The sequence below is a fragment of the Montipora capricornis genome, chromosome 10, assembly GCF_036669925.1.
Source record: "Montipora capricornis isolate CH-2021 chromosome 10, ASM3666992v2, whole genome shotgun sequence".
In the NCBI taxonomy this organism is placed as follows: Eukaryota; Metazoa; Cnidaria; class Anthozoa; order Scleractinia; family Acroporidae; genus Montipora; species Montipora capricornis.
Genome location: NC_090892.1, coordinates 10,999,727 through 11,023,850, shown reverse-complemented (window position 1 = coordinate 11,023,850; position 24,124 = coordinate 10,999,727). Strand labels below are relative to the sequence as shown.

The following is a 24,124-nucleotide window of genomic DNA, read 5'->3' as shown; positions in this document are numbered from 1 at the left end:
ATAGTAAAGTAATGTTGTTCCCCTTTGCTAGATAAATTAATCATTTTTATTCAAGTTCCAGAAGACCCAGAAGTGTACGATCTGCGATGGAATAAGGCCCATCACTTTACGGTATTAAGTAAATATATTGGTTTTAGAACGGTTACTGCTAGATTTTTGCGGGAACAAACTAGTAGCGGCATTTCGTTCCATGGACGAACGACTTCGCATGTAACACGAGCGATCTCTCGTGCGGCTCTGACTTGCGGACCAATCAGAAGAGTTGCGGTCACTATGCCCCATCTGATTGGCCATTATTTGGTGCATGGGATCTGTATTCTTAATTTAGATATACCGTTAACTGATAGGCCAAATAAGAGTGATCGACACTTCTGGGTTATGTACGTAATTCCCGCTTAATAACTACAGTATCGGACAAAATTGTTGAAGCACTTTACAATACCTTGCCCTCCCTCAACGTTGTTTTGGCAAATGGGCTCAGAAACACGCGTTAAACAACCGTGACATTGAGAGGGGAGAGTGAGCTGCGAAAGCGTCAGATCTGTTTAGTCGTGTACTATTCAAACGAATTTCGTCACAGACTGTAGCTCAAACCACATTCTAGTGACACTGAATCAAGTTATATCCAACCCTGCGGAATACATTGGCGGAAGGTGATTGCTCTCCACACCGTGAGCCAACCCCGTGCTCCTCAAAGTCATTTTATCATGTGGTAATTTCACCCTGTACGAAAAAGAAATGCACCTATTAGTAAATGAAATCTTTCGTTTTTGCCCTGTTTACTTTTTTTGTTTCGTGGCATTTTGAAAGACAGGTTGTCGTGAAGGGGAAGAGAGGATTGCAGTGAAAATTAACAACTCACTGTGGTAAAAACGATCAACAGGACAAAATGCTCGAGCTTACGAATGAACGATTTTTCGCGACTGTGACGACGACTACGTTTGTACATCTCTTTTAGAAAGACATCCGATGAGCATACATCGTCCAACCGAAGCTGTCGTTGAGTGATTGGCGATGAAGGACTAGATGGAGAAATTTCAATCAAACAGAGACAAGTAAGTCGGGTGTGTTTTCCATTGAGTTTGCCTGCTGTTTAATTTTCTCAAGGAACAAATCCGATGCAATATTTTCACAGCTTTTTGGTCCATTAACTTTTCCTATTGATTCGGAATGATCGAGAGGATCCCAGTTACGAAGGCATTTTAAACAGTTGAAAATTTTTAAAAATTCATTCTTGAACGGGACGTTTGCGTAATTGCGATGATCAGTCCTTCTCACATGAAATCACTATACACCTGTCTTATTGCTGAAATTAATTTCCCGAAAAACCAACAGAAAACCCAACTTATGCACAAAAGTTAGAGTACAGCGCAAACTGAAATAATAAAAGTTTTGGTAGTGCAGGCAGGACTTAAAACTTTTTTCTCTGTCAATGCTGGCAAATGACTTGGTTGTGCCCACTCCGTAATAATAATAATAATAATAATAATAATAATAATAATAATAATAATAATAATAATAATAATAATAATAATAATAATAATAAGAGAAAAAAAAACATTTCAACGCGAAATCATCTTCACTTACAGTGGAAAAACGACTACTGGTAGCCATTTTGTCCGTCGAGGTGATTATCGGCTGACAATCCGAAATAGCGAGCCAATAAGAGCCCGCGATTTTGTATAATCACCTGTGTATTTATACTAATAAATATTATAAAACTCCACTAAGGCTTGAAACCTTCACAGTTGTGCATAAAATAAACAAATTCTATGTTATGGGCGCGACAGAATTCTATAGGTCATTCGACATTTCGACTCCTAATTTGCATGTGTACAAGGGAAGGAAAAAGTCTTTTCTAAACATATACCACTAGTTTCGAAAGTTGAAAGTCGAGTTCTTTAAACAAGTCATAAATATGAATGAATAATCTTTTGTTTCAGAAGCACATGACGGAGATCCGAGACCATTCAATTTATTTCCAGCGCTAGCGCATACGCAGGTGGAACTGCATGTGGATATTACTGCATGTTGCCCAGCTTACAAGAGATTTGAAAATAAAAAACAACGTTTAAATAATTGTTAAAAGGAAATGTATCAAGGCCGGGTAAAATTTATAGTCACAGCAGGTAGGCAGATTTCGTTTTCCAAGCCAAGACGCTAGAAACTAAAGGCTATTTTTGCTGGTTTCTTTTTTAATGTTTCACCCATTTTCGACGCTTTCACAGGTATCCTTTTCAAGATGAGAGACAAGCCAAAATGAAAGAAATAATGAACTCTCCTTGTGGTAGATAAAAGATTTCTTCGTTAATTATTGAATAGTCACAATACTTCATCGAGTTAGTAACAACGCCAGGATGATAAATTATTTACATTGAAAGCCTTATTCATTTATCATCCTTTTTGAAGTTTAAAAAAATTATTCTCGATCTATAAGGAATCCAAAAAAAATATATATACATTTGTTTTAGCCGTCGTTGAGTTGATTTTGAATTAAATCGAAAAGGTTTTCAAGTCAATTACCGGTACGTAAAGTTGCCAAAGGAAATGCCTTGAAATCCCTGACATAATTGAAGGAGATCACGACGTGACAAGGAGCAGATCAGATTATTTTGTTTTAATGGACGGACACCACACAAAATGAAAATTGGTCAAAATCCTAAATTGTCACGTTGTGTTGATTTTTGTGCCAGTGAAGAATCTTCCGGTCATTTCCAGACGTTTTGACGTCATCATTATGTTACCCGCCAAAAATGTGCCAATTTGAATAAAGAAACTTGATTGGTTTATCTGTCAAGTTTCAATCCCATAATGCCACATTAACAATAATTCCCTTGGCGGCCATTTTGGATTGGAAATGCTGATATGCAAATTAATTCATGTTTATGTAAAAAAAAAATTGTAAAGCCGCGGAACCCATTTACCTGTCCTGTCCATTTCGCTGGTATTAACAATGACTTCGTTGCAGTGAACCCGTACATCTATCATCACTGATATCAACAGCTTATGGCTTGAAAGCAGAACAACCTTTATTCTCAACGACAGCAAATCGGCGCGATTTTTTGAAGGAGAACTTCCGAGACGAAGTGTTTTAAATTAGAAATCGTGTCGTCGCCGACGAAATCGACTATGAATAAAGTAGTCTTTCGTTGCGGTGCATGGTTCAATCAGAAATCTGCCTTGGTTTTTGTTAAATTTATATGATTTTCTAAGTTAAAGAAAATCTGAGATCATGGAAGACGAGACATCGGTTCGCGTTGCTCTGAGGTGAGGTTGTTTGTTTCTTGTGACCAGGATCGAGGAAACTCTAATTTTCCACTCGATGCAGCTATATATAGACACCCTGCTAAGTGTTCTATATAGCGTGGTTTTTATTAATTCTGGCCTTTTGGCTGTCTTCTTGTAGGATTCGCCCACAGAGTGCTGCCGAACGAATCGACATGTGCCGAGTTTGTACTTACGTTACAGCAGGCCATCCGCAAGTTATCCTCGGGAAAGACAAGGCTTTTACGTTCGATCATGTTTTTGACTTTGAGAGCAAACAGTTTATGATCTATGAACAGTGTCTTAAAGGACTTGTCGAAGGGTGAGTTTGATAAAATTTCCGTTTTACGACTTAAAACCTTTGCATCCCCCGTCAAGTATAATCCCCAGTCGACGTTATCGTGAAATCGTGCCAATACTCTCAATGGCTTTGTCGTTCAAAATTCAATGTGGTGAAATCAAGTATTTTTGCATTTTGCAGCTGTTTCGATGGATACAATGCTACCGTTCTGGCATATGGACAGGTAAAAGATGATTCTTAAATTTGTTCAGAGAGAATTTGTATGCGATGTCGCGGCAGCAAACTGAATTTGAACTTAACGAAGTGTTACCATAGAGCCACTTTCCGGTCGCAAATTTAAGGTTCATGTATTCAATTAATTTACTTGTTAAAAATTTCCACGGTTCATTTCTTCTGTTTTTTTATGTGCAATCGGAGTTTACGGACCGAAACATCACATTCAAATTCTTATGTGGTACCAATGTGAAGATCTTGTACAATCTGCCTTCATTTATTTTTCGTGTTGCGAGTTGAGAAGTCTCCACGTCGAAGTGCTTGGCGTACATCTTATCGGAAAAAGAGATTTGTATTTGGTCTAATTCACTAATCGAAGAATAATATAGATTATACATGTAATTTGCCCATACAGTATGTGTCTATGTCTCGTTGGGAGAGAAAATTTGCAAATTGACATTTTTATACTCTTGCTATGGCAATGAAAAAGAAAAAATGTGACAGTAACGATATTAAGTTATACATAAAGTGGAAATTTAATTATTATTGAATAGAGTACCTTGATGTGTATACATGATCTAAATCAAATACTCATGATGTGATATTGCACACAGATTGTCAAATTTTTCAAAGCAACTGTTCATGGAAAAAAATTTGGTAGTTTTGTCCTCAACTTATATTGTTTTTGTTTATTTTAAATTTTTTTTTGTCATTTGAAGGCAGTAATGTCGTTTTGCTCATTAACCAAAAGATGTGCAGTACACCAGTTTTAGCCCCATTTTCTAGGCCGTTCTGCATTGTAATCAGTGTTGATTTTTGTGGTAGTTTAAAAAGAAACTGCATAGTTGCTATTTTTGTAAAAAAAAGACCTTTATTCGCATGTGCATGAAAATTTGTACTTTGGTCTACCAAAATGTACTTCATTTTTCCTGAGACACTGAGACAGATCGGAGTCACATGTTCTGACCTTAATAAGTTACTTTATCTACATCATAGCTTTTTCTTTTATTTGATACTTGCATATTTCCCGTCTTAAATAATAATGTTATACAATTTGTATGTTACTTAGGGGGTATTTATACGAGACAGGGACAAAGGCAGACCAGCATGAGTTTGTATCGACATCCATACATTTCTTCTTTTGTGCTTATATGAGACTGGCCTGACAGTCTTAGCTCGTACCGATTTCATGTAAATGACAACAAATCTCATACCAGGTCCAGAAATTTCATTCCTGTATGTTTTTGGGTCAGCGATTTGTTTATTAGACAAAAGATATCATTTGGTCCTGGGTTCATGTAAACAGCTGCAAAAATTTCATAGTGGTACAAGTTCATAGTACTGGTCTGAGTTTGTCCTGGTCTCATGTGAATACCCCCTTAGAACCCTTCAAAGAAATCAAGGACTATTTTATAACTACAGTTGTAACATGTTATGATCAAATTTCCAGGAGAAAACAACACCTAATCTTTCAATGTTTTTGCAAGTTTTACTAGTGGTATTGTAAAGGATTTTATCGAGCACTTTGTTTTCTGAGACCGAATATCCAAAGATCTTTTCAACTGTATGTGGATGGACTTCTATTTTAGTGCACAAATGGCCCTAATTAGTTGCTTGCGGATTTCAGGAAGTGTCACAAAGTGGTCAGTGTAGAATGCAGACTAAGTTTACAATGTAACTGTTGAGAAAGCCCAAACCCTAATTAGGTCTAAGATTAGAACTTCTGAAGGGCTTGGGCTTTTTTAACAGTTACATTTATAACCTTAGTCTGCATTTTACACTGACCAGTCACAAAGCCAATGACGCCATCTTCAACATCGCTTGTGTCTCGGAATACAGGCAATAATAATTATTATTGTAATGTCACAAGGTGTCCCCAAAATGCTGCTCCTCAAATAAGGATAAATTCCCTAAGCTAAAAATAACGCTAACCTTTAACTTGACCTTATTGTTGGAAATAGGTAACTTATTAAAGGCTTAGTCTTATAAAGGGACACTTTATGTTGGATGTCAAAATTGGGTGTGTATCTAATTAGGTCCATTTCTGGACAAAAGTGCAAATGGCAGCTGTTATAATCTTACTGAAATCACTAGTAGGTTTCACAGGTGCCCCCAGTGTTGTAATTAGAATTTCCCGCTGGCTGAAGCATGAAAGCAGCAGGAAACAGATTACTCATTCTGGAGAGCCTGGGTCATGGCTCATGTCTGGCTTTGAGACATGTGCACTTAGCGTATGCAGTTTTTGTCTTTTTGCTGCCTTCGTAGGCATCTTGGCAACCCAGTGTGAGAAGTGTGACAGTTTGTGGGTTCTTAACGGTACCATACAGCTAAGTAGGGTTGTAGCTTGTCATCCTTATCCGAGATTGCCAGTGTTAACTGTCCGCAGATGTAATGGCAAAAGCAGTATTTTCTCCTCAGTTATTTAAAGTCCCTTAGTCTAGAATGGACCATTTTATAGTTGTAGCTAAGTTACCTAAGAATAGAAGCGAGGCTGCTGATGTTCCTGTTGTGATACAAACCCAGGGTTCTCAATAAGTTTTGGAGTAGACGGCTTAAATATAAAAGTAGGCAGCGGGAGAAGCGAGTGCCACTTGTTTATAGCAAGTTTATGACCGAAAAGTAGACAGCTCTAAATTTAAAGTAGCCGGTTTTTTAGCCGGCTGCCGGCACTTAATGAGAACCCTGCAAACCTTTGTGCTTTTCTTATTTTACTGTAGGTTAATAATTATTAGAATAGGCCACTTCAAAGTTCATGTCTGCCTCATCTTCAAAGAGAGTCTAAGTGCGAAGGTTTTTGTGATGGTAATTAGTTCTACTTTACATATGAAAGAAAATTAGAAAACAGTCCTAAGAAAATACGCGCATGCATGGTTAAAAATCATGTTTCTATAACTCGATGGAGACAGAACTAGCACGAGCTGGTGACATAGTGATGGCGCGAGCAAAGATAATTTACATTTTGATAATTAGAGTTAAGAAGTTGTTTTCCTTTTTCTCTTGCGTTGTTTTCTAAAAGAAATAGAAAACATGTACTCCGTGTTTCTATTGAGTTATAGAAACACTCGTGAAAGTTTGGGAGAACTCAAAAAGGCTGTGGAAACACTCGCCTGTGGCTCGTGTTCCCACAGCATTTCGCATTCTCCCAAACTTTCACTTGTGTTTCTATAACTCGATAGAAACACGGTACATGTTTTTATTTCTTAACTAATTATCTTTAGAAAAACTTCACACTCAGACTCGTTTTAAAGCTGAGGCAAACATGAACTCAATTTACATGAGGAAAGCAGTGAGGTCTGTATCAATACAAGGTCACTGGCAGACTCGCAGCCATTCATAGGCTAGGTCACTGAGCAAGCAACTTAAAAATGGCCTATTGGTCGTGCTGTAAATATCTGTGCTGTTACCAGGCCCTTGAATAAAAACAACGCTGGAGTTGATCTTGTTTTGATGCAAAACCTCACTGCTTTTCTTGTGTTAATAAAAACTCGTTAACATGACAACAACATGATGTACATGAGAAAAACAATGAGGTTTGTATCAAAGTAAGGTAAATACCAGCCTTGTTTTTATTCAAAGGCCTTTTGACTGAGCGCAGAACTATAAAATGGTATTTTTAAAATGGCTGCAAAAATTCTTGTGCGCTCATTGGTTAACTTTTATTGTCAATAAGCAGACAGGCACCTAAATTTATAATTTATGTGAGGATGTCGTGTATTGCGTGCATCAGATTGAAGTTTCTCGGATTTTTCTTTCGCATTCTTTTTGTGTTTTGACTTAATTTTGACTCCTGCCTTTTTGTTATTGTAAAAAACAAATTGATGTCAGTTTTTCATGTGTCTGTCCTGTAATTGACAATGAATTTCGTCATACCATTGTCAAAGTAGTCTGCAGATCAACTCGGCTATAGCCTCGTGGATCTACAGCTACTTTGACAATGTTACGACAAAATTCATGGTCAATAACAGGACAGATGCATGAAAAACTGAAATCAATTTGTTAAATTGAACCCAAAACCTGCCACATGATGGTCTCATACTTAGCCAACAGTGAGGTGGCCCAATTAAAATAACTTCCTTTTTCCTTTGTTTTCATCTTGGTGGATCAGTTTTTGGTTGTAATTTGCATCATTTTATTCTGGAAGTTTGGTTCACTTTTCTGCTTCATGTGTTGCCATGATTACAGTAAATTTAAGCAATCATTGAATTTGACAAAATTAATTCAGTTACTATGGTTATGTATAGAGCCCTCCAATTCAAGTCCTCTATCGTGTTTCCATAGATTCCCACTTTGGGATCAATATCAGTCGTTAATTCCACTGTATAGGTAAATTTTAAATGGCATTATGAATATTCCATATTGTCAACACAATATATTTCAACCCTCTTTTATTTTTCAAAGACAGTAATTGAGCTGTTGTATCATAAGAAGTTTGTTGAGTGTTAAAGTACATTAGTTTCTCAAGTTGTAAATATACTGTTCTTGTTGCATTTACGTCCTGCTTATAAATAATCTGTTTGACTATTAAATAATAATAATATTATTGAAAACTAAACTGAAACTTAACATGGCATTCTCTGAGGGAAAAATTAATAATAAAATCAATAAACTTCTGTATGTGACTAGAAACATATAACATTGTTACGGTATCTGGTTGAGGGGCAATTTGTGGCGAGAAATTTATCTCCATAACTATCGCAATTCAGTATCCTCTTATTTTCTTTCAATCTTGCAGACAGGATCAGGCAAAACTTATACCATGGGGACTGGCTTTGATGTTGCCACACCGGAAGAAGAGGAGGGTATCATTCCACGAGCTGTGGCACATTTATTTGAAGGAATTGATAAAAGGAAAACTGATGCAAAACAGAGAAATGAACCTTTGCCTGATTTCAAGGTCACAGTTCAATTTATGGAGGTATGTACTAGTCAGCTAGTAACAGTGGGGGGATTTTAATAACTCTTGCACTTCCTTGAGATAACAAGTAATAGAAATAATCCTTTTTTTTGTGAATACCAGTAAAATACCACGGAAAAACGTGGTATCTCCACACATGAAAAGATCACCATTACTATAGTTACGTAATAAATTGCAGCTTCCTTCTACGTTAGGACTACAGAAAAATATGAAAGTGAAATGTTTTGGTATTTCATTGGTGCTTATAAAATAAAGATAACATTACATGATTGCTCAAGTGGTGATATGAAATTTCTCTTCTCGCGTTGAAAAAATTGTTGATTCCTAAGTGAACTGAACTTGATATACATGTACCTGAATTTACATGTAATGCTTTTCTTCCTGTGTCTTGTTGCATCATAAGTGGCCCCCTGGGGAATACGTAAGTGGCACGCTTTGACAGCTTCGGTCATGCTTGAGTGAATTTATACATCGATGTGACCTTTGAAAACTGATTTGAGCTAAGCCTTGTAAATTGTTTTCCAAGTTTTATTTTATTCTTTCTTCGTTTCGCCAATAAATGTAAGTCAAGTACTTTACGTGATGTCTAATTTATTCCAGTTATCATTGTATTCTTTTAGTGCTTACTAGCATTATTTGTGGTTATGTTTACTCTAGCAAACCTCGCCAATCTCAATGTTATGTTGTTTGTAAGATCATCATTCATTCAAATTTACGAAAGAAATGGAATCGAGAGTGTAAGGATCGTGGCGAAGTGAAGTTTCTTTACAAAAATATTTTATTTAATGCTCAAAGGAAATTTTGTATCTCTTCATTTCCACGCATTATCCTCTATTTAGTATACATGCCAAATATTTCTCCATTTTGATTGACTCTCATTCCCAAAACTCTAACTAGACAAAGACAAAAGTGACATCATAATTGTTCAGTAATAGGAAATAATGCACAAATGACTTCACATTACAATGCACTGTAGCTGTGGAGTTTTGGAACAACTAGAACACAGTATCACTCTTTTTTGAGAGCTATTGATATTCTGAATTCAATTTTCATATGACATTCTGGGGGTATGTAATTTATGGATTTTTGCTGATATGTTTTAGAATGGACATCTCTTCAATGACCTTTGGCCTGGTCAAATTACACCCGCCTCAATCTGCATAACAGACCATTTTACAGTTGTGGCTAAGTTACCAAGCCTAGCAATGGAAGCAAGGCTGCCGGTGACCCTGTTTTGATACAAACCTTCACGCTTTTGTAATGTTAATATGGACTAATTAGCATTACAACAACACAATTTACATGATAAAAACAGTGAAGTCTGTATCAATGCAAGGTCACCGGCAGCCTCGCAGCCATTCATAGGCTTGGTCACTTGGCCTTGCAGTCACAACTGTTACAGTATTATACTGTACAACTTGTAAGCAAAAATGTTTCCAAGCATCATTTGTTTACTTCATTTGTTTTCTTTTTGTGCATGTACATGTACGTCTCATTGTTTCTGTCTAAATTCCATTATTTAGCTTTACAATGAAGAACTTATGGATTTGTTTGATTTTGACAATAACAAGGTAAGTGTTAGTGTATAAAAATTTATTAAATTTCCAGCCTCGGATATTGCATTTTGTATTTTCTGATTGGTTCACTCAATTTATTCATCAGCTCATATACTAGCTGTATGACCTAATATGGAAACCAATTGTGTCAAGTGTTGCCAAGCTGGAAACTGATTACCTTTAATTTGTCCAAGCATTCAGAATTTAATAAAAATTTATAAAACAAAAATATTATTGCATTTGTGCTTGTTGGATATGAGACTGGTCATAGCTATCTCGGTGCTATGTGCCTTGTTGGCTATTTACCATCTCATACCCAATGCTTGCTCCTGGAATAATAATATTGTTGTTAACTAAAAATTTCATCTTTTGTATTATAGACATTAACGTAATCTGAAACAAAGAAAAGTGAAAAACAAACTAGTTCGAAGAATTCTTAACCAAGGAAAATTTTTAACTACAAAATAATATGTTTCTGTATCGTTTCTGAAATAATTCTAGAGTTATGAACTTTTTAAACTAGTTTATTGGTGACTTGCTGTTTCCAGTTTCATCCTCTTTGGATTGCAGCAAACTCGCACCAAAAGCTGAAACAATAACAGAAACATGTTCCTGGTGAAAACTGAATGGAGTCTAAGAGATTAATTTGCTTCTCTTTGTTTCTTGATCATCAATGAAAAATGCGCAGGTTTTTAAACATGTTTCTCACTGTTTGGAAAAAATAGTTAGATGTGGGCCCCCCTTCCCCTCAGATTTTTTGGTTCTCATCCCCTCTCCCACGGGGAATTTTCAGTGACCTTCCGTTGGGGGTATGGATATTTTCTGGAGCCACATTGCAAGTAACCTTGTTACAGTGCAACGCGCCTTACTGTGACCACCCAACAAACTTTCACATTTGACAATTAAATGTATATACGTCAACTCCACAACCCATGCAACGGTGTTCAACTTAAAACTGTACAAGGAGGTGTGACTGTCAATCAAATTCACACGTCCTGATTGGCTGACAATTTGTAAAAACGTTGTTCGGTGGCCACGGTAAGGCACGTCGCACTGTAATCAGGTTTCCAGAGTGTTACATGAGTTTGTGTTAGATCCTGAAGATCTCTGAAAGTAGCTGGCGATATTGCCAGTTGTCAGCCTTTCTTTGTCACCATGCATAAAAAATATTATGGTCTATTTCAAAACTTGTTACATTTTATTTCATAGAGTCGCAAAAGCAATGCCAAAATTCATGAAGATGCAAATGGACATATTTATACTTTGGGTGTGACAATGAAGCCAGTGAACTCAACACAAGATGTAAGCTTCATCTTAAAGCCATGAAACTCAAATAGGCCATTTTACAGTTGTTTGTTCAGTGACCTAGCCTTTGAATGGCTGCTAGCTATAGGCTGCCAATGACATTGATACAGACCCCACTGCTTTGATCATGTAAATTGTGTTATTGTAATTCTAATACTAGTCTACATTAACCTATTGACCCCCAGTGGTTTCCCATTGGTAATTACAATCTGCATTAGGCAGAGTAAAATGTATACTGAGTATGGCCGGTTCAGGCCGGGTTGGCAGTCAAAGGATTAACGTTAGAAAAGCACAAAGTTTTGTATAAAAACAGGCTCACCGGTAGCCTCGCTTCCATTCTTAGGCCAGGTAACTTAGTTACAACAGTACTGTAAAATGGTTTATTACGAGGATTATCATTGGCAACTACATTTTAGCTACTGCTGTAGAATTGGATCCTGAGTTAGAGAGGTAACATTTCTTTTGAGTCAAAGACAAAGAGAATTTGTTCTGAAATAAAGGATTACTGAATAACCAAAAATTTTTTGGTTTCATGTTTGATGTGATTGATCAAGGAGCAATTTCCAGGGTGAATTTAAACTCATCTGTCAGTCCTATAAATGTAGTTAAAAATCTTCCATAGTATGTGGGATGCTTGTGGAGAACTACATTACAAATTGATCTCAGTTTCATCGTCATCATAGTCGCATATAGTAATTAGCCACGTGCTTGTGATTGTCAGTAAAGTTAAGCCCTGTTGGCTGGGGGGCTTCCCTGCTAGCAGATGTCTTTTTCTCTGGTCTGACGAGTACGGGAAAAGAGACCTCTGCCATGAGTCGAAACTCATTGTGTTGAGTATGCGCAGTGGTTACTTAGCAACTGAATGCTCACATAATACTTAACGTTGTGTGGGCTCACTTAACAACAGCGGAATTACCGTAAAGGAATGTGCAGGACACAGTGGGCTCAAGTCACACTCAGTAAACATATCATGGGGCATGCGGTTTGAAGAGTGCGGTCAGACCAAAGTGAATTTCGACCCATGGCAGAGGTAAGCTTAAATGCATACTATAAATATCATTTCCCACAGTCACATGACTGAGATGTTTTTTTTCTGCTAGACCCTCAATTGTTTGCAACAAGGAGCTCTTTCTCGCACCACAGCCAGCACAAACATGAATGCACAGTCCTCAAGGTCGCATGCTATATTTACAATACATGTCAAACAACAAAGAGTTGTAAAGGTAATTGATAGTATTATTTAAGTGCACTAATGATACACGGTTATGAGACTCTGAAAGGATAACAGTTCATGCATTGCAGTTTAAAGCTAATGCAAAAAATAACAGTCATGGTATCGAGGAAATGTATCTTTGTTCTCACTAACAGATTTTTAGATTGATTAGTAAACAAGTATTGGTTGAATGAGTATGCCTGTTTTTTTTGTTGTTTTGTTTTCATTTGTTTGTTTGTCTGTTTTTTTTGGGGGGGTTCTTTTTTTTAAAAACAAGTTTAGATGGGTCATCGGGCGTTAAAGGGGTCAAAATGGTTTGTTTTGCTTTCTGATGGATCTTCTCAGCCCCCACCCCTGGCATCAATAATAAATGGTCCCTTATGGTACACAGCGCACCAGTGGCTCGGTTGAGCACCGGGCTGTCACGCGGGAGGTCGTGAGTTCAACTCCGGCCGGACCAACACTCAGGGTCTTTAAATAATTGAGGAGAAAGTGCTGCCTTTGTAACTACATCTGCAAATGGTTAGACTTTCAAGTCTTCTCGGATAAGAACGATAAGCTGGAGGTCCCATCTCACAGCCCTTGTTCAGTAAGTCTGTGGGACGTTAAAGATCCCAAACACTATTCGAAAAGAGTAGGGGACAGTGTTCCTGGTGTTGTGGTCTGACCTTTCCAGTATGTGGTCAGCTTGGCAGGATTAGCTGGAAGGGCTTGTGTGTGAATGAGACCACAATAATTATTGTGTATAACAGCCAGAAGTCAGGCTACTTAGCCAAGTGCTGGATAAACAAGTAAAGAGTAAAGGAATTCTGACTAATACCATTGATTCGCTGAAGTCACTGGTATCCAACTATCTTTGTGAATTGTACTGTAATCTGTCATCATTCCTCTCAACCTTTATTAATGCGGCATCAGTTTGTGAAGTGGCAGGTACAACTGTTAGACTGGATCAACTCAGATTGCTCACCTTGGATCGAGCGAAAAACGATTTTGTAAACCAAAGCTATTAATTTTTACGTTCACCTTGAGCTTAAAGATTGTGTACATGTAGGGCTGGGGATCCTGCCTGTTTCTGAAGCTCAGTAATTGCATATTGGTACATATGGTGTCTAGAGATCTTCATTTAATTCATTTAACTTAACAGCTACAACTCACAATAGAATTGTGTTGTTCCCTCAGCTTGGAGATGATGAGGAAAAGACATCCTCCGATAACATCAATAACTATGAATACGAGATGCTAACTGCAAAGTTCAACTTTGTGGATCTTGCTGGCTCTGAGCGACTCAAGCGAACTGGTGCTACGGGAGACCGAGCAAAAGAAGGCATTTCAATCAACTGTGGACTGGTAAGTGGGTTGCCTCAGCACAATGCATTAATTACATGTCGTTTGCCAATGTGTGTAAGATTCATGGGACACACGGAGTCCTGAACCAAAGGTGCACATGGTCATCACTTTTAACAATAATTTTTTTGTAGTATGGTGTGCCAGAACCGATCATTCTTGTGGCATGGTTTCTGAATTACAAAGGGCTTGACACCATGAAATCGGTGTTTTGATTGGACACATTGCAATTTGATGGAACATTAATCAGGGGCTTCAAGAACTTTAAAGTACATGTCTGGCCTAATCAATGCAAGAGGCGGCCACTCTTGTCTTTTACAAGAGTTTGAATGAAAATCAGGGCAGAGTAGCCGGCGGTGAGTGGCAAATTTCTGACAAAAGACGGTGATGTACTGCCAGTGACTGACTTCTAATGAAACCCCTGATTAATATGTAGATGCTGTCCTTGTATGTACATAAAGTACTTATTGATTTTGTTTCTCATCCATTGCATTATCGTCGTAAAACATATTCAAGTCCAGAGAACCTTTTCCATTTTAGTTGACAAAACATGCTAATTGACTGCAGTCAAGAAATTTTTGGTGTTTGCTTGGTCAGGATGGGTCTAAAGCACAGGTCACTTTTTACGGGTCCCTCATTACCAAAACTTTACTAATGCTAAATATTGGCCTCATGAGGCCCAAGGTTAGTCAATTTGAAAGTTTTTGGGTTGTTTTAATATAGGTAAAACAATGACTTGTATCAAGTGACCTGAACTTTAGCCCAGCCAGTTTGCCAGTCATGATGTCCAACTTCATAGTCTCAAATTGTTTAGGTGCATGTCTATGTCAAAATTTTGGTGTGCCTAAGCTTGATGATGGATAGTGATTTACAGCACACCTGTTGGAAACAAATCCTTGACTTTGTCAGTTACTGGCTTCAATAAGGAGGAATAATAAATTATGGGCAAAAATGTCCTTTTTCATGTGGAGCTTCTATTGTGCACACTTCATCAATTTGTGCAATAAACATGACTTTGTTTCCCAATTTCAGTTGCATCAAAAATAACTTACTGGGCTTAAGATTATAAAAGTCCAGAGATCATTCTTAGGCTTGGTTTCAGTTCTAATTTCGTAAAATAATAGGTGTTTTTGCGTAGAATTCATTATTGTACTTGCTAATGAGTTTTTGGCAGCACTCTGTTCTTTGGGTGGCCTGTGTTTTTGGACTGTCTCAGTTTTTGTTTGTCACTATTGTTGAGCAAGGGTATGTCCAGGGGTGCCATCATAACTTTGATGCACACTTCCTTGTGTGTGTTTGCTGCACTATCTTAGGTCACAAATTGCAAAGGATGTATGCTGTTGTATTATGTAATCCTTTATTGCAAAATGATGATATTTGGCCCATTAAATAAGTTAGTGAAATTATCAAAATGCGTGTACATTTACAATGTGCAGTTTCTGTTATAAATGTTTTACAATGTCTAACCTCCAGAATTATCCCTTACATAGCTTGCCCTTGGAAATGTGATCAGTGCACTTGGAGATGTCATGAAGAAAGGAAGTCATGTGCCATACAGAGACTCCAAACTGACCAGATTATTACAAGATTCTCTGGGTGGTAACAGGTGCAGTTTTTGAAACAGCGTTAGGCACTTTTATGCAGATGTTAGGGGTTGTGGGAATGGTACATTAATATCTTATTGCATGTTTTAGTGTGTAGTACCATGGGATATTTGTATGAGTCTCTCTGTATTTTAGCAAGCCTGTAGGGCAAGTCATAAAGCAAGACACAGGTAAAAATATTCCATGATGCTACACACTCAGCTGTCCAATATGCCATATGATCCTACTGTTTTTGCACAATATCTTTCGCAAGTGAATTGCAAACAACCAAGAACATGTGATTGTACGTGACAAGCACTAGGCAAACATCAGCACCTCAACTAGTCAAGCCAGTGCTATACTGTACAAATAATGTGGAATTTTTGCACTTGTTTTGTACGTTCTCTGAACAATAACTAATACAGATGGATAATAAAACACAATAGTTTTATTAGACAAAAGACAATGGATCAACATGTACACGGGGTCAGTTAATTGGTACCATACACTTAAAAGTAACAACATAAAGTCATAATATCAGCGCAGATTTACTGTAACACTTGCAGTCTCATTCAGGTGTCTTGAAAACAAAGACCTTAAGACCCTGAGACCCAGAAAACTTAAAAACAAAGAAAGTAACCCAAAACCCTCAATTCTCGCTAACCCTAGACCTAAAAACCAACTTTAGGCCTAGGGTTATCCAAATTGAGGGTTTTGGGTTTACCTTCTTTGTTTTTGAGTTTTTGGGGTCTTTAGGCCTTCATTTTCAAGACACCTGTCTCATTCTTTACTTAAAGGCTGTTCCTAGGCTTAACATTGCCCCCTTTGAACAACGTTTTCAAGATGTATTTGTAAAGTTTTAAGGATAGCTCAAATTCATATTTTGAAGTTGATGTTCCCGTTATTTTATGATGCATCAATATTCTTGTTCTTTTTTATATTTTCCGGTTAGTCGAACTTTGATGATTGCATGCGTATCACCATCTGATCGAGACTTCATGGAAACGCTTAATACCCTTAAATATGCCAACCGAGCTAGAAATATCAAGAACAAGGTAACTAATTTATTGTACAGTGTAATTAAGCCCTTTCAGCCTAGTCAAAATGTGTGGGCAGGAGTTGATTTTGCCGTCTACTAAGTTACTGGTAGCAAATATTTAATGCGAGGTCTCTACCAGACCCAAATTAATTGTAACCACAAAATGTGTATGAACGTAACTTCTTTTGATGAATTGAGCTGAAAATTCGAGAAAATTTTTGACACGAACTGAATCTTGCATGCTGAACGGTGGGGCTACTGGGGCCTAGGAAAGCCTTGAAAATGACATGGAAAATGAGCCACATGAGCTGTCAGTGGTCAAGAGCTCTCCAGGTGATCTGGTGACGTAATTTGGAGGACTGGGAAGAAACATTTTAATTCCGTATCCCACAACCGTGCGCGGCCTTAGGTGTTGTTTCCAAACTTCCTGTAATATTTCCATCGCCAAAACTCAACAGATCATTCCGTGTCTACGACATTTCCTGTTACTGAATGAACATTCAAGTAGACCTGACGAGCTCTAACCTCGCCTCTGCCATGTTGAATTCGAAAGTAAGGCCGCATGCAGATGTGGGATACGGCGTTAAAATTTTTCTCTCCAGTCCTCCGAATTACGTCACCAGATCACCTGGCTTGCAGTTACAAACAAGATGGCGTCTAATCGAACTTGTGGAGACGATTCCACTGTTTCTCTAGAAATTTCTAAAAACCTTTAGTTTTGCATTTATACAATGTATTTCTAAGGATTTGAAGAGTTTGATTAAAATTGTCAATTTCATAAGGACTTTCTTTGTATTACCGTATTTACCCGTGTATAAGTCGATCCCATGTATAAGTCGACCCCCCATTTTTGATGGCAAAAAAAGCAATTTCTTAATTTCTTTGCTAAATGTTCATGGGATACTAATCTTGGTAATCAAGATTAAAAGGCTTTAGAGGATAAGCACAACATCACAGAAGCAGGAGTCAATTTTTGAAAATAACTTCAAAATCGATGCGAAATGTGCAAGGTTTAATTGGTCCTTACATTATTTCTCACATGGCAAACGAAACAAAACTCATAAACCAAACAATACAAAGTTTGCAAAAGCATTTAAATCATCCAGGTTTGTATAAAGAATAAAAAACAATCATTACCAACCAGCATTTTCAGGCAACACAAGTGACGATCATGCTTGCACGCAAACATGAGGTATTGTGCCAGGTTACTAAGCCGTTGAAGGATCGCGTTTTATTTGAAGAAACAAGAATGCTTTTTAGAGCTTTCCACCTTTGGAAAACAAAAATTTCCAGTGTCTATTTCATATTTGTGCTTGTGAGTATCTTCAACATTTAAAGTAAAACAAATCCTTTTTCATTTCAACTGGAATTGCTTAATTACATTCATTTTGAAGTCTTTCGTCATTCATTTTAAAGTCTTTCGTCCACTGCGTTCGTTATGCCCAAAGACCACATTACGTATGATGTTAATTTTGAATAAATTATTTAGCTGGAACTTGGCTTGAAATCTTTGACCCATGTATAAGTCGAGGGCGATTTTTGGAGCTTCTTTTGAGGCCATAAAAGGTAGACTTATACACGGGTAAATACCGTCGGTATTTTGACTATTAAGACCGTTTACTGCAAATGGTCACGTTTCTCACACATTACATTTTTGGCTTATGCTTAAATTAATATCTTTTCCTTTCCCAATAAAGCTACTGGTAGAAAATAACTGGCATTCAAGGAAAAAAGCTCTTGATTAGTGTTATCTGTAAGCTGAAAAAGAGGGGCTGAGTTTACCCCTAAAATGCACCACGTGCAACCATTTGAAGCCAAAATTTTCAAAATAATTATTATTTCGGGAGAGCATGCCCTGGACCGCCCTACAGGGCAAGGCCAGATGCCTAGTACTAGTTTCGCGTTTGACCGACCTGAGGGATTCCGCGTACCTAGCCTCATAAGGAAGGCGATTCCACAGTGTGGCGCCACTATAACTAAAACTATTTTTGAAATAATGTGTGCGTGGCAATCGAACATTAAGTTTGAGTCCCTCAAATTGTTGCTTGTATTTCGTTCAGAAAATTTTGATGCTAAATAGTCCGGAGGTAACCCATGTAGGCATTTGAATACTTGGTGGCCTTTTGTATGTTTCGCTGGCGATCAAGATTTTTCCACCCCAGGATTTCCAGCAATTGGCCAGCATTAACGTCATAATTAGGGAAGGTTAAAATGTGGGCTGCTCTATTCTGCAATTTTTGCAGCTTGTCTCGTAAAGTAACCCCACAGGTTCAGCGCTACAGTAGTCAAAGTGGGGTTGTATTAAAGCTTGGTGTATAAGATGTAAGGTCGCCGGAGAAACCAGGGGCCCGTTTCTTGAAAGTTCTGAAAAGCCATTTTTGAAAATGCGAACCGCTTGTTTTGGAAAGCCGATCTTTTAACATGTTTTAAAAGTAACAAAAAGAAAAATAACTGTGAAGTTTGACGAATTAAATCCTCTCCGTTCTTGAGATACAAAAGGAATTGTGACACCGAAAATGGCCCGCAAGCCATCTTGCCTACCACTCCAAACCATTTTGACTAGGCTGAAAGCCTTTACTTACCAGTTTTTCCTCCCAGTAAAGCTAAGCATTTTTGGGAATGTTGAAGTGAAATAATTGTCTTTTATTAAGTTCACACTCTGTTTTCTTATTTAGGTGGTTGTGAATCAAGATAAAACCAGTAAACAAATTTCTTCCTTGAGACTTGAGATTCAAAAGCTCACAATGGAATTGATGGAGTTTAAACAGGTATCTTAATTAACAGTTTGATCATACTTTTTCTGTGAGACATTTTTGTATCATTGAAGTGATTTATGTGTAATTGCGGAAAGGCAATTCTTTTTTTATTTCAACGCATGGCAGCCAAATTTAACCAATTCATTCCTTGGGTGCCTCAGAATGCTTCCAGTTGACAAGTAGATCATCTGGCATTAGAGTAAAATCTGTGTAAATAATAATAAATAAACAACAAACAAACAAACAAACAAACTCCCAGGAGTCAATGGGTTAAAGCAGTAAACCTTGTCTCACTTTCCAAACAATCATAGTTGTCGGTTGTGTACAAAAAGATTAGGCAATCAGAGACATCTCTCTGCTTCCTTCTTAGAGTTATTGATGCTTGGGTTTGACCAACAACAGTTCTTTTCAAGAGTTATATGCATGTACATTTGTTATTTTTCCGTGGTTTGACAAAACAATCAAAATACATGTACACAAAAGGTCAATAACAGTAGTTTTGTAAAGAGTACTAATAAAAGTCTGTTTACGAGCCGAGTGGCCCATCAGAGCCGAAGCTTATCACGGTTTCTGTGGCATGAAGCGACGGGAAGTTTTTTTACTCCCCCTGGATGGGATGCCAGTCCATCGCAGGGTTACCCCCAGTATTTCGCTGGTACCCATTTATACACCTGGGTGGAGAGAGGCACCATGGAAGTAAAGTGTCTTGCCCAAGAACACAACACAATGTCCCCCGCCAGGACCCGAACCCGGACCACTCGATCTGGAGTCAAGCACACTAACCACAAGGCCATCCCACCTCCCTAAAGAGTACTAATAGTAATGAATATTTAAGTTCATTATCCTTGCACAATAATAATAATTATTGTCAATACCCTGCGAGAAGAGTCTCTTCGATCTTCCTAGATAAGTCAGGAAGAGGAAGAAGACTCCGCCAGCGACCTCAACATTCGTATTCAGCATGCGTTAAAAATCAGGGTTCTCAATAAGTTTTGGAGTAGACGGCTTAAATATAAAAGTAGGCGGCGGGAGAAGCGCTTTGTCATTGTTTATAGCAAGTTTATGGCCGAAAAGTAGACGGCTCTAAATTTAAAGTAGCCGGTTTTTTAGCTGGTTGCCGGCACTTAATGAGAACCCTGAAAATTCAAATGTATTTGGTGTCAGTCACGTGTGATCGGTAACCCCATAACCCCAAAATGAAAATGAACAGGCAGGATATTTTCGAACAACTCTGGCAAACACACGGCAACCAAGGAATCATACTTTAAAATTGGACTGACTCGTGCATTTCGTTGGATGAGCGGCAAATCAAAGAATGTTGAGTCTTCTTCCTCTCCCCGACTTATCTTGGAAGATCAAAGAGACTCTGCTCGCAGGGTAAATTGTCAATAGCTCTGCACACTTTTTGCTCATTAATTCAGATACTAAAACACGTCTGTACTGTATATTTCCTCATCTATAGTGAGATGTCTGAGTACAAGGAAGGATTATGTTTTTGCAAACGTTGAACATGTAGCACTTATATTTGAACAGACTTAACTGATTAGAGTATAATGTGAGGTGCTAAGTTTCTACCCCTTACGAACCATGTGAGCGTTAGCCCTACTAATGGAAATGGGCCCACACAAGGACAGAGAAAAACTCTGACCAGGGTGGGAATTGAACGGCCTGCTCTCCTCTAACCTTGTAGCTCAGTCAGTAGAGCAGCGATGATCTAACTCGAAGGTCGTGGGTTCAATTCCCACCCTGGTCAGAGTTTTTCTCTGTCCTTGTGAGGGCCCATTTCCATTAGTAAGGCTAACGCTAACATGGTTCATGTGAGGTAGAAACTTAGCACTTCACATTACACTCTAATCAGTTAAGTCTATAGTGAGATGTCTATTATTCAGCTTTGCTTTCTTTTTAAATTTGTCCTGCAGGGAAAAAGAATATCTGGTGTTGAGGATGGTCAAGTTAGTGATGTTTCTCATGAGAATGTCATGCTAAAAACTGAGAATGACAAGTAAGAAACCAAAGCTAATTGTTGCTGTGAAAACTATAGTGTACATTATACTCCTTGTGAAGCCAGTGCTGTCTTGTTGATCTGTATGCTGATTGTTAAAATCACTGTGGAAACTCAGAATTTTGCCATGTTCAGTTACAGTAGTTCTGAACTTTGCTCTGAGAGGTTTTCTGCTTGGTCCAGTGTTCCACTCCCCTGAAAAATCCACATTGGCTCTATCAGATTTTAGTTTTGGTCATTATTTTGTTGTAAAAACAATGATATCATTTTAATGTTTTTACCAGCTCGATAAAAATTAATTTAAAAAGCCTCCAGACCCATCAGATCCTAATTTAATTGTAAATTGATATTAATTTTAGTTGTTATTTTTTTGAATAATTTTGGAATTCTGTGAGGCAGCCTCAAGTACAATCATGTACATGTAACTATAGGCTAGGTTAACCTTAGATGGTGAAGCTTGGCCAAAGGGTAACACTGGTTCCAGTCTGTTTGCCCCGCTTACATGTAAGTCCTGTTGAGCAGGACTGAAGCAGGGTGGAAGTACCCCATTCTGTATGCCCAAGGGAGACAGGCTGTCACTGCGGTGACCAGCCACACCTTCCAACTCCATGATAGTTGGTGGGCTGAATGTCAACCCTAACTGGACATGACGGTTTTTCTCCAGGTACTCTGGTTTTCTTCCCTTGTCAAATGCAACTCCCGGATAACGACATCTACATGTAGCTGTGATGCTGTGCTTGGCCCGTGATCATACATTGACCATAGTAGCTGCCAGAGACATGTTATGTGTCGATATCATCAGGAAGTGCCCTTTGTGATCTTCATTCCTTAACGCTGTCAGAGAGGTTGTTTGCCAGGGTCATATTATTTATATAGTATTTTTGTATTTTTGTACTGCTAGGAGGGTCGTCACAGGAAAAATACCCCAAGCACTCTGACCCTACTTTGCTTAGTAATGATTTTGGGAGATTCTTTATACAAAAGATCGATGTCATTCGCTCAAAGCTGGATAGAATTGACTCCTCATTGAATCACCCTCACCATTCGATCAGAAGTAGCATTCAAGAGTCTTCGTTTGCTGGCACACCCTTGAACAACTTCCAGCCAATGTCGTTAGAAGGTATCAAAGAGCTGGTGCTGAATGCCCCAAACAAGACCTGCGACAATGACCCCATACCTACCAAGATTGTTAAAGACTGTATTAACGAACTCCTACCGACCATTTCCAACATGGTTAATCTTTCGCTCAGTAGTGGTCGCTTTCCGGACATTTGGAAAGAGGGTTTAGTGAGACCAAAGTTAAAGAACGCCAACATGGATCTGATAAAGAAAAATTACCGGCCCGTCAGCAATCTTACTTTCCTTTCAAAAATCACTGAAAAGGCAGCTGCACTACAAATCTCCGATCACGTGTCGTCCAATCAGATGTTTCCGGAATTTCAATCAGCCTACAGAAAAAATCACAGTACGGAAACTGCCTTACTGCGCATGCGCAACGACATACTCGTCAACATGAACAAACAACAAGTCACATTATTAGTGTTCCTAGATTTAAGCGCTGCTTTCGACACAGTCGACCATGACATATTACTGCGGCGCCTGGAATACAAATTTGGAATTAAAGATCAAGCAGTAACGTGGTTCAAATCCTATCTGTCGAATAGATCTCAGCGTATTGTAATCGGCAATGCAAAGTCGGACAGTTTTGATTTGAAGTTTGGTGTGCCACAGGGCTCCTGTCTCGGCCCAATGCTGTTCTCCCTTTACACCAGTGAGCTATTTGATGTGATTAGCCAGCACCTCCCAACAGCGCACAGTTATGCTGATGATACTGGTATCTATCTGGCTTTCAATCCAAATGATGATTCCAATCAAGACGCCGCCATTGCAGCAATGGAAGCGTGCCTCTGTGACATCCGTAACTGGATGATCAATGATAAACTCATGATCAACGATTCCAAGACAGAGTTCATGCTCATTGGGACGAAAGCGCAGCTACAGAAAACTAAACGCGCTACTCTAACTATCGGCGAATCCATCATCTCTCCGAGCACGGAACCCCTTAGAAACTTAGGGGCCTGGTTTGACTGCAATTTCAACCTGAACTTCAACATAACCAAAGCGTGTAGGAGTGCTTTTTTTCATCTTCACAACATTAGACGCGTCAGAAAATATCTAAGTATAGAATCTGCCCATAAATTAATCCACGCTTTCATCACAAGCAGATTGGACTATTGTAATTCACTTTTATACGGACTACCCTACTGCGCTCTCAGTAAACTGCAGCGTGTTCAAAACGCAGCTGCAAGAGTCCTATATCTAGCACCACGGTATTGCCATATCACACCTATACTATACAAATTACACTGGCTACCTGTAACATTTAGAATAGATTATAAGATTATTATAATCACTCACAAAGCAATCCATGGTACAGCTCCTAATTATTTATCATCTCTCGTAAATTTTAAACCTAATTCTTCCTACAGCCTCAGATCAAATAACAAATATCTGCTTTCAAATCCAGATTTCAGGACTCTCCCTACTCTTGGCGATCGAGCCTTTGTGGCCGCCGCACCAAAACTGTGGAATAATCTTCCGTTAGATCTTAGATGCACTTCTGATTTTAGAGT

At 38.3% G+C, this 24,124-nt stretch overlaps 1 protein-coding gene across 2 annotated transcripts in view; it reads left to right on the top strand.

Moving 5' to 3' along the window:
* The first annotated feature begins 350 nt into the window (after positions 1 to 350).
* LOC138021573 (kinesin-like protein KIF21A) overlaps positions 351 to 24,124 on the top strand; it is an 83,978-nt gene continuing 60,204 nt past the window's right edge. Inside the window, exons 1-12 of one of the 2 annotated variants that reach the window (XM_068868475.1) lie at positions 351 to 1,055; positions 3,407 to 3,586; positions 3,746 to 3,788; positions 8,511 to 8,693; positions 10,217 to 10,264; positions 11,459 to 11,551; positions 12,655 to 12,777; positions 13,947 to 14,114; positions 15,602 to 15,717; positions 16,647 to 16,749; positions 19,409 to 19,501; positions 21,409 to 21,491. In XM_068868475.1, the coding sequence (XP_068724576.1) occupies positions 1,027 to 1,055; positions 3,407 to 3,586; positions 3,746 to 3,788; positions 8,511 to 8,693; positions 10,217 to 10,264; positions 11,459 to 11,551; positions 12,655 to 12,777; positions 13,947 to 14,114; positions 15,602 to 15,717; positions 16,647 to 16,749; positions 19,409 to 19,501; positions 21,409 to 21,491 (1,262 nt within the window). In that variant the 5' untranslated portion in view covers positions 351 to 1,026. Of the gene's footprint in view, positions 1,056 to 2,843; positions 3,268 to 3,406; positions 3,587 to 3,745; positions 3,789 to 8,510; positions 8,694 to 10,216; positions 10,265 to 11,458; positions 11,552 to 12,654; positions 12,778 to 13,946; positions 14,115 to 15,601; positions 15,718 to 16,646; positions 16,750 to 19,408; positions 19,502 to 21,408; positions 21,492 to 24,124 lie in introns of those variants that run through there. The other variant, XM_068868474.1, reaches the window with a different exon arrangement.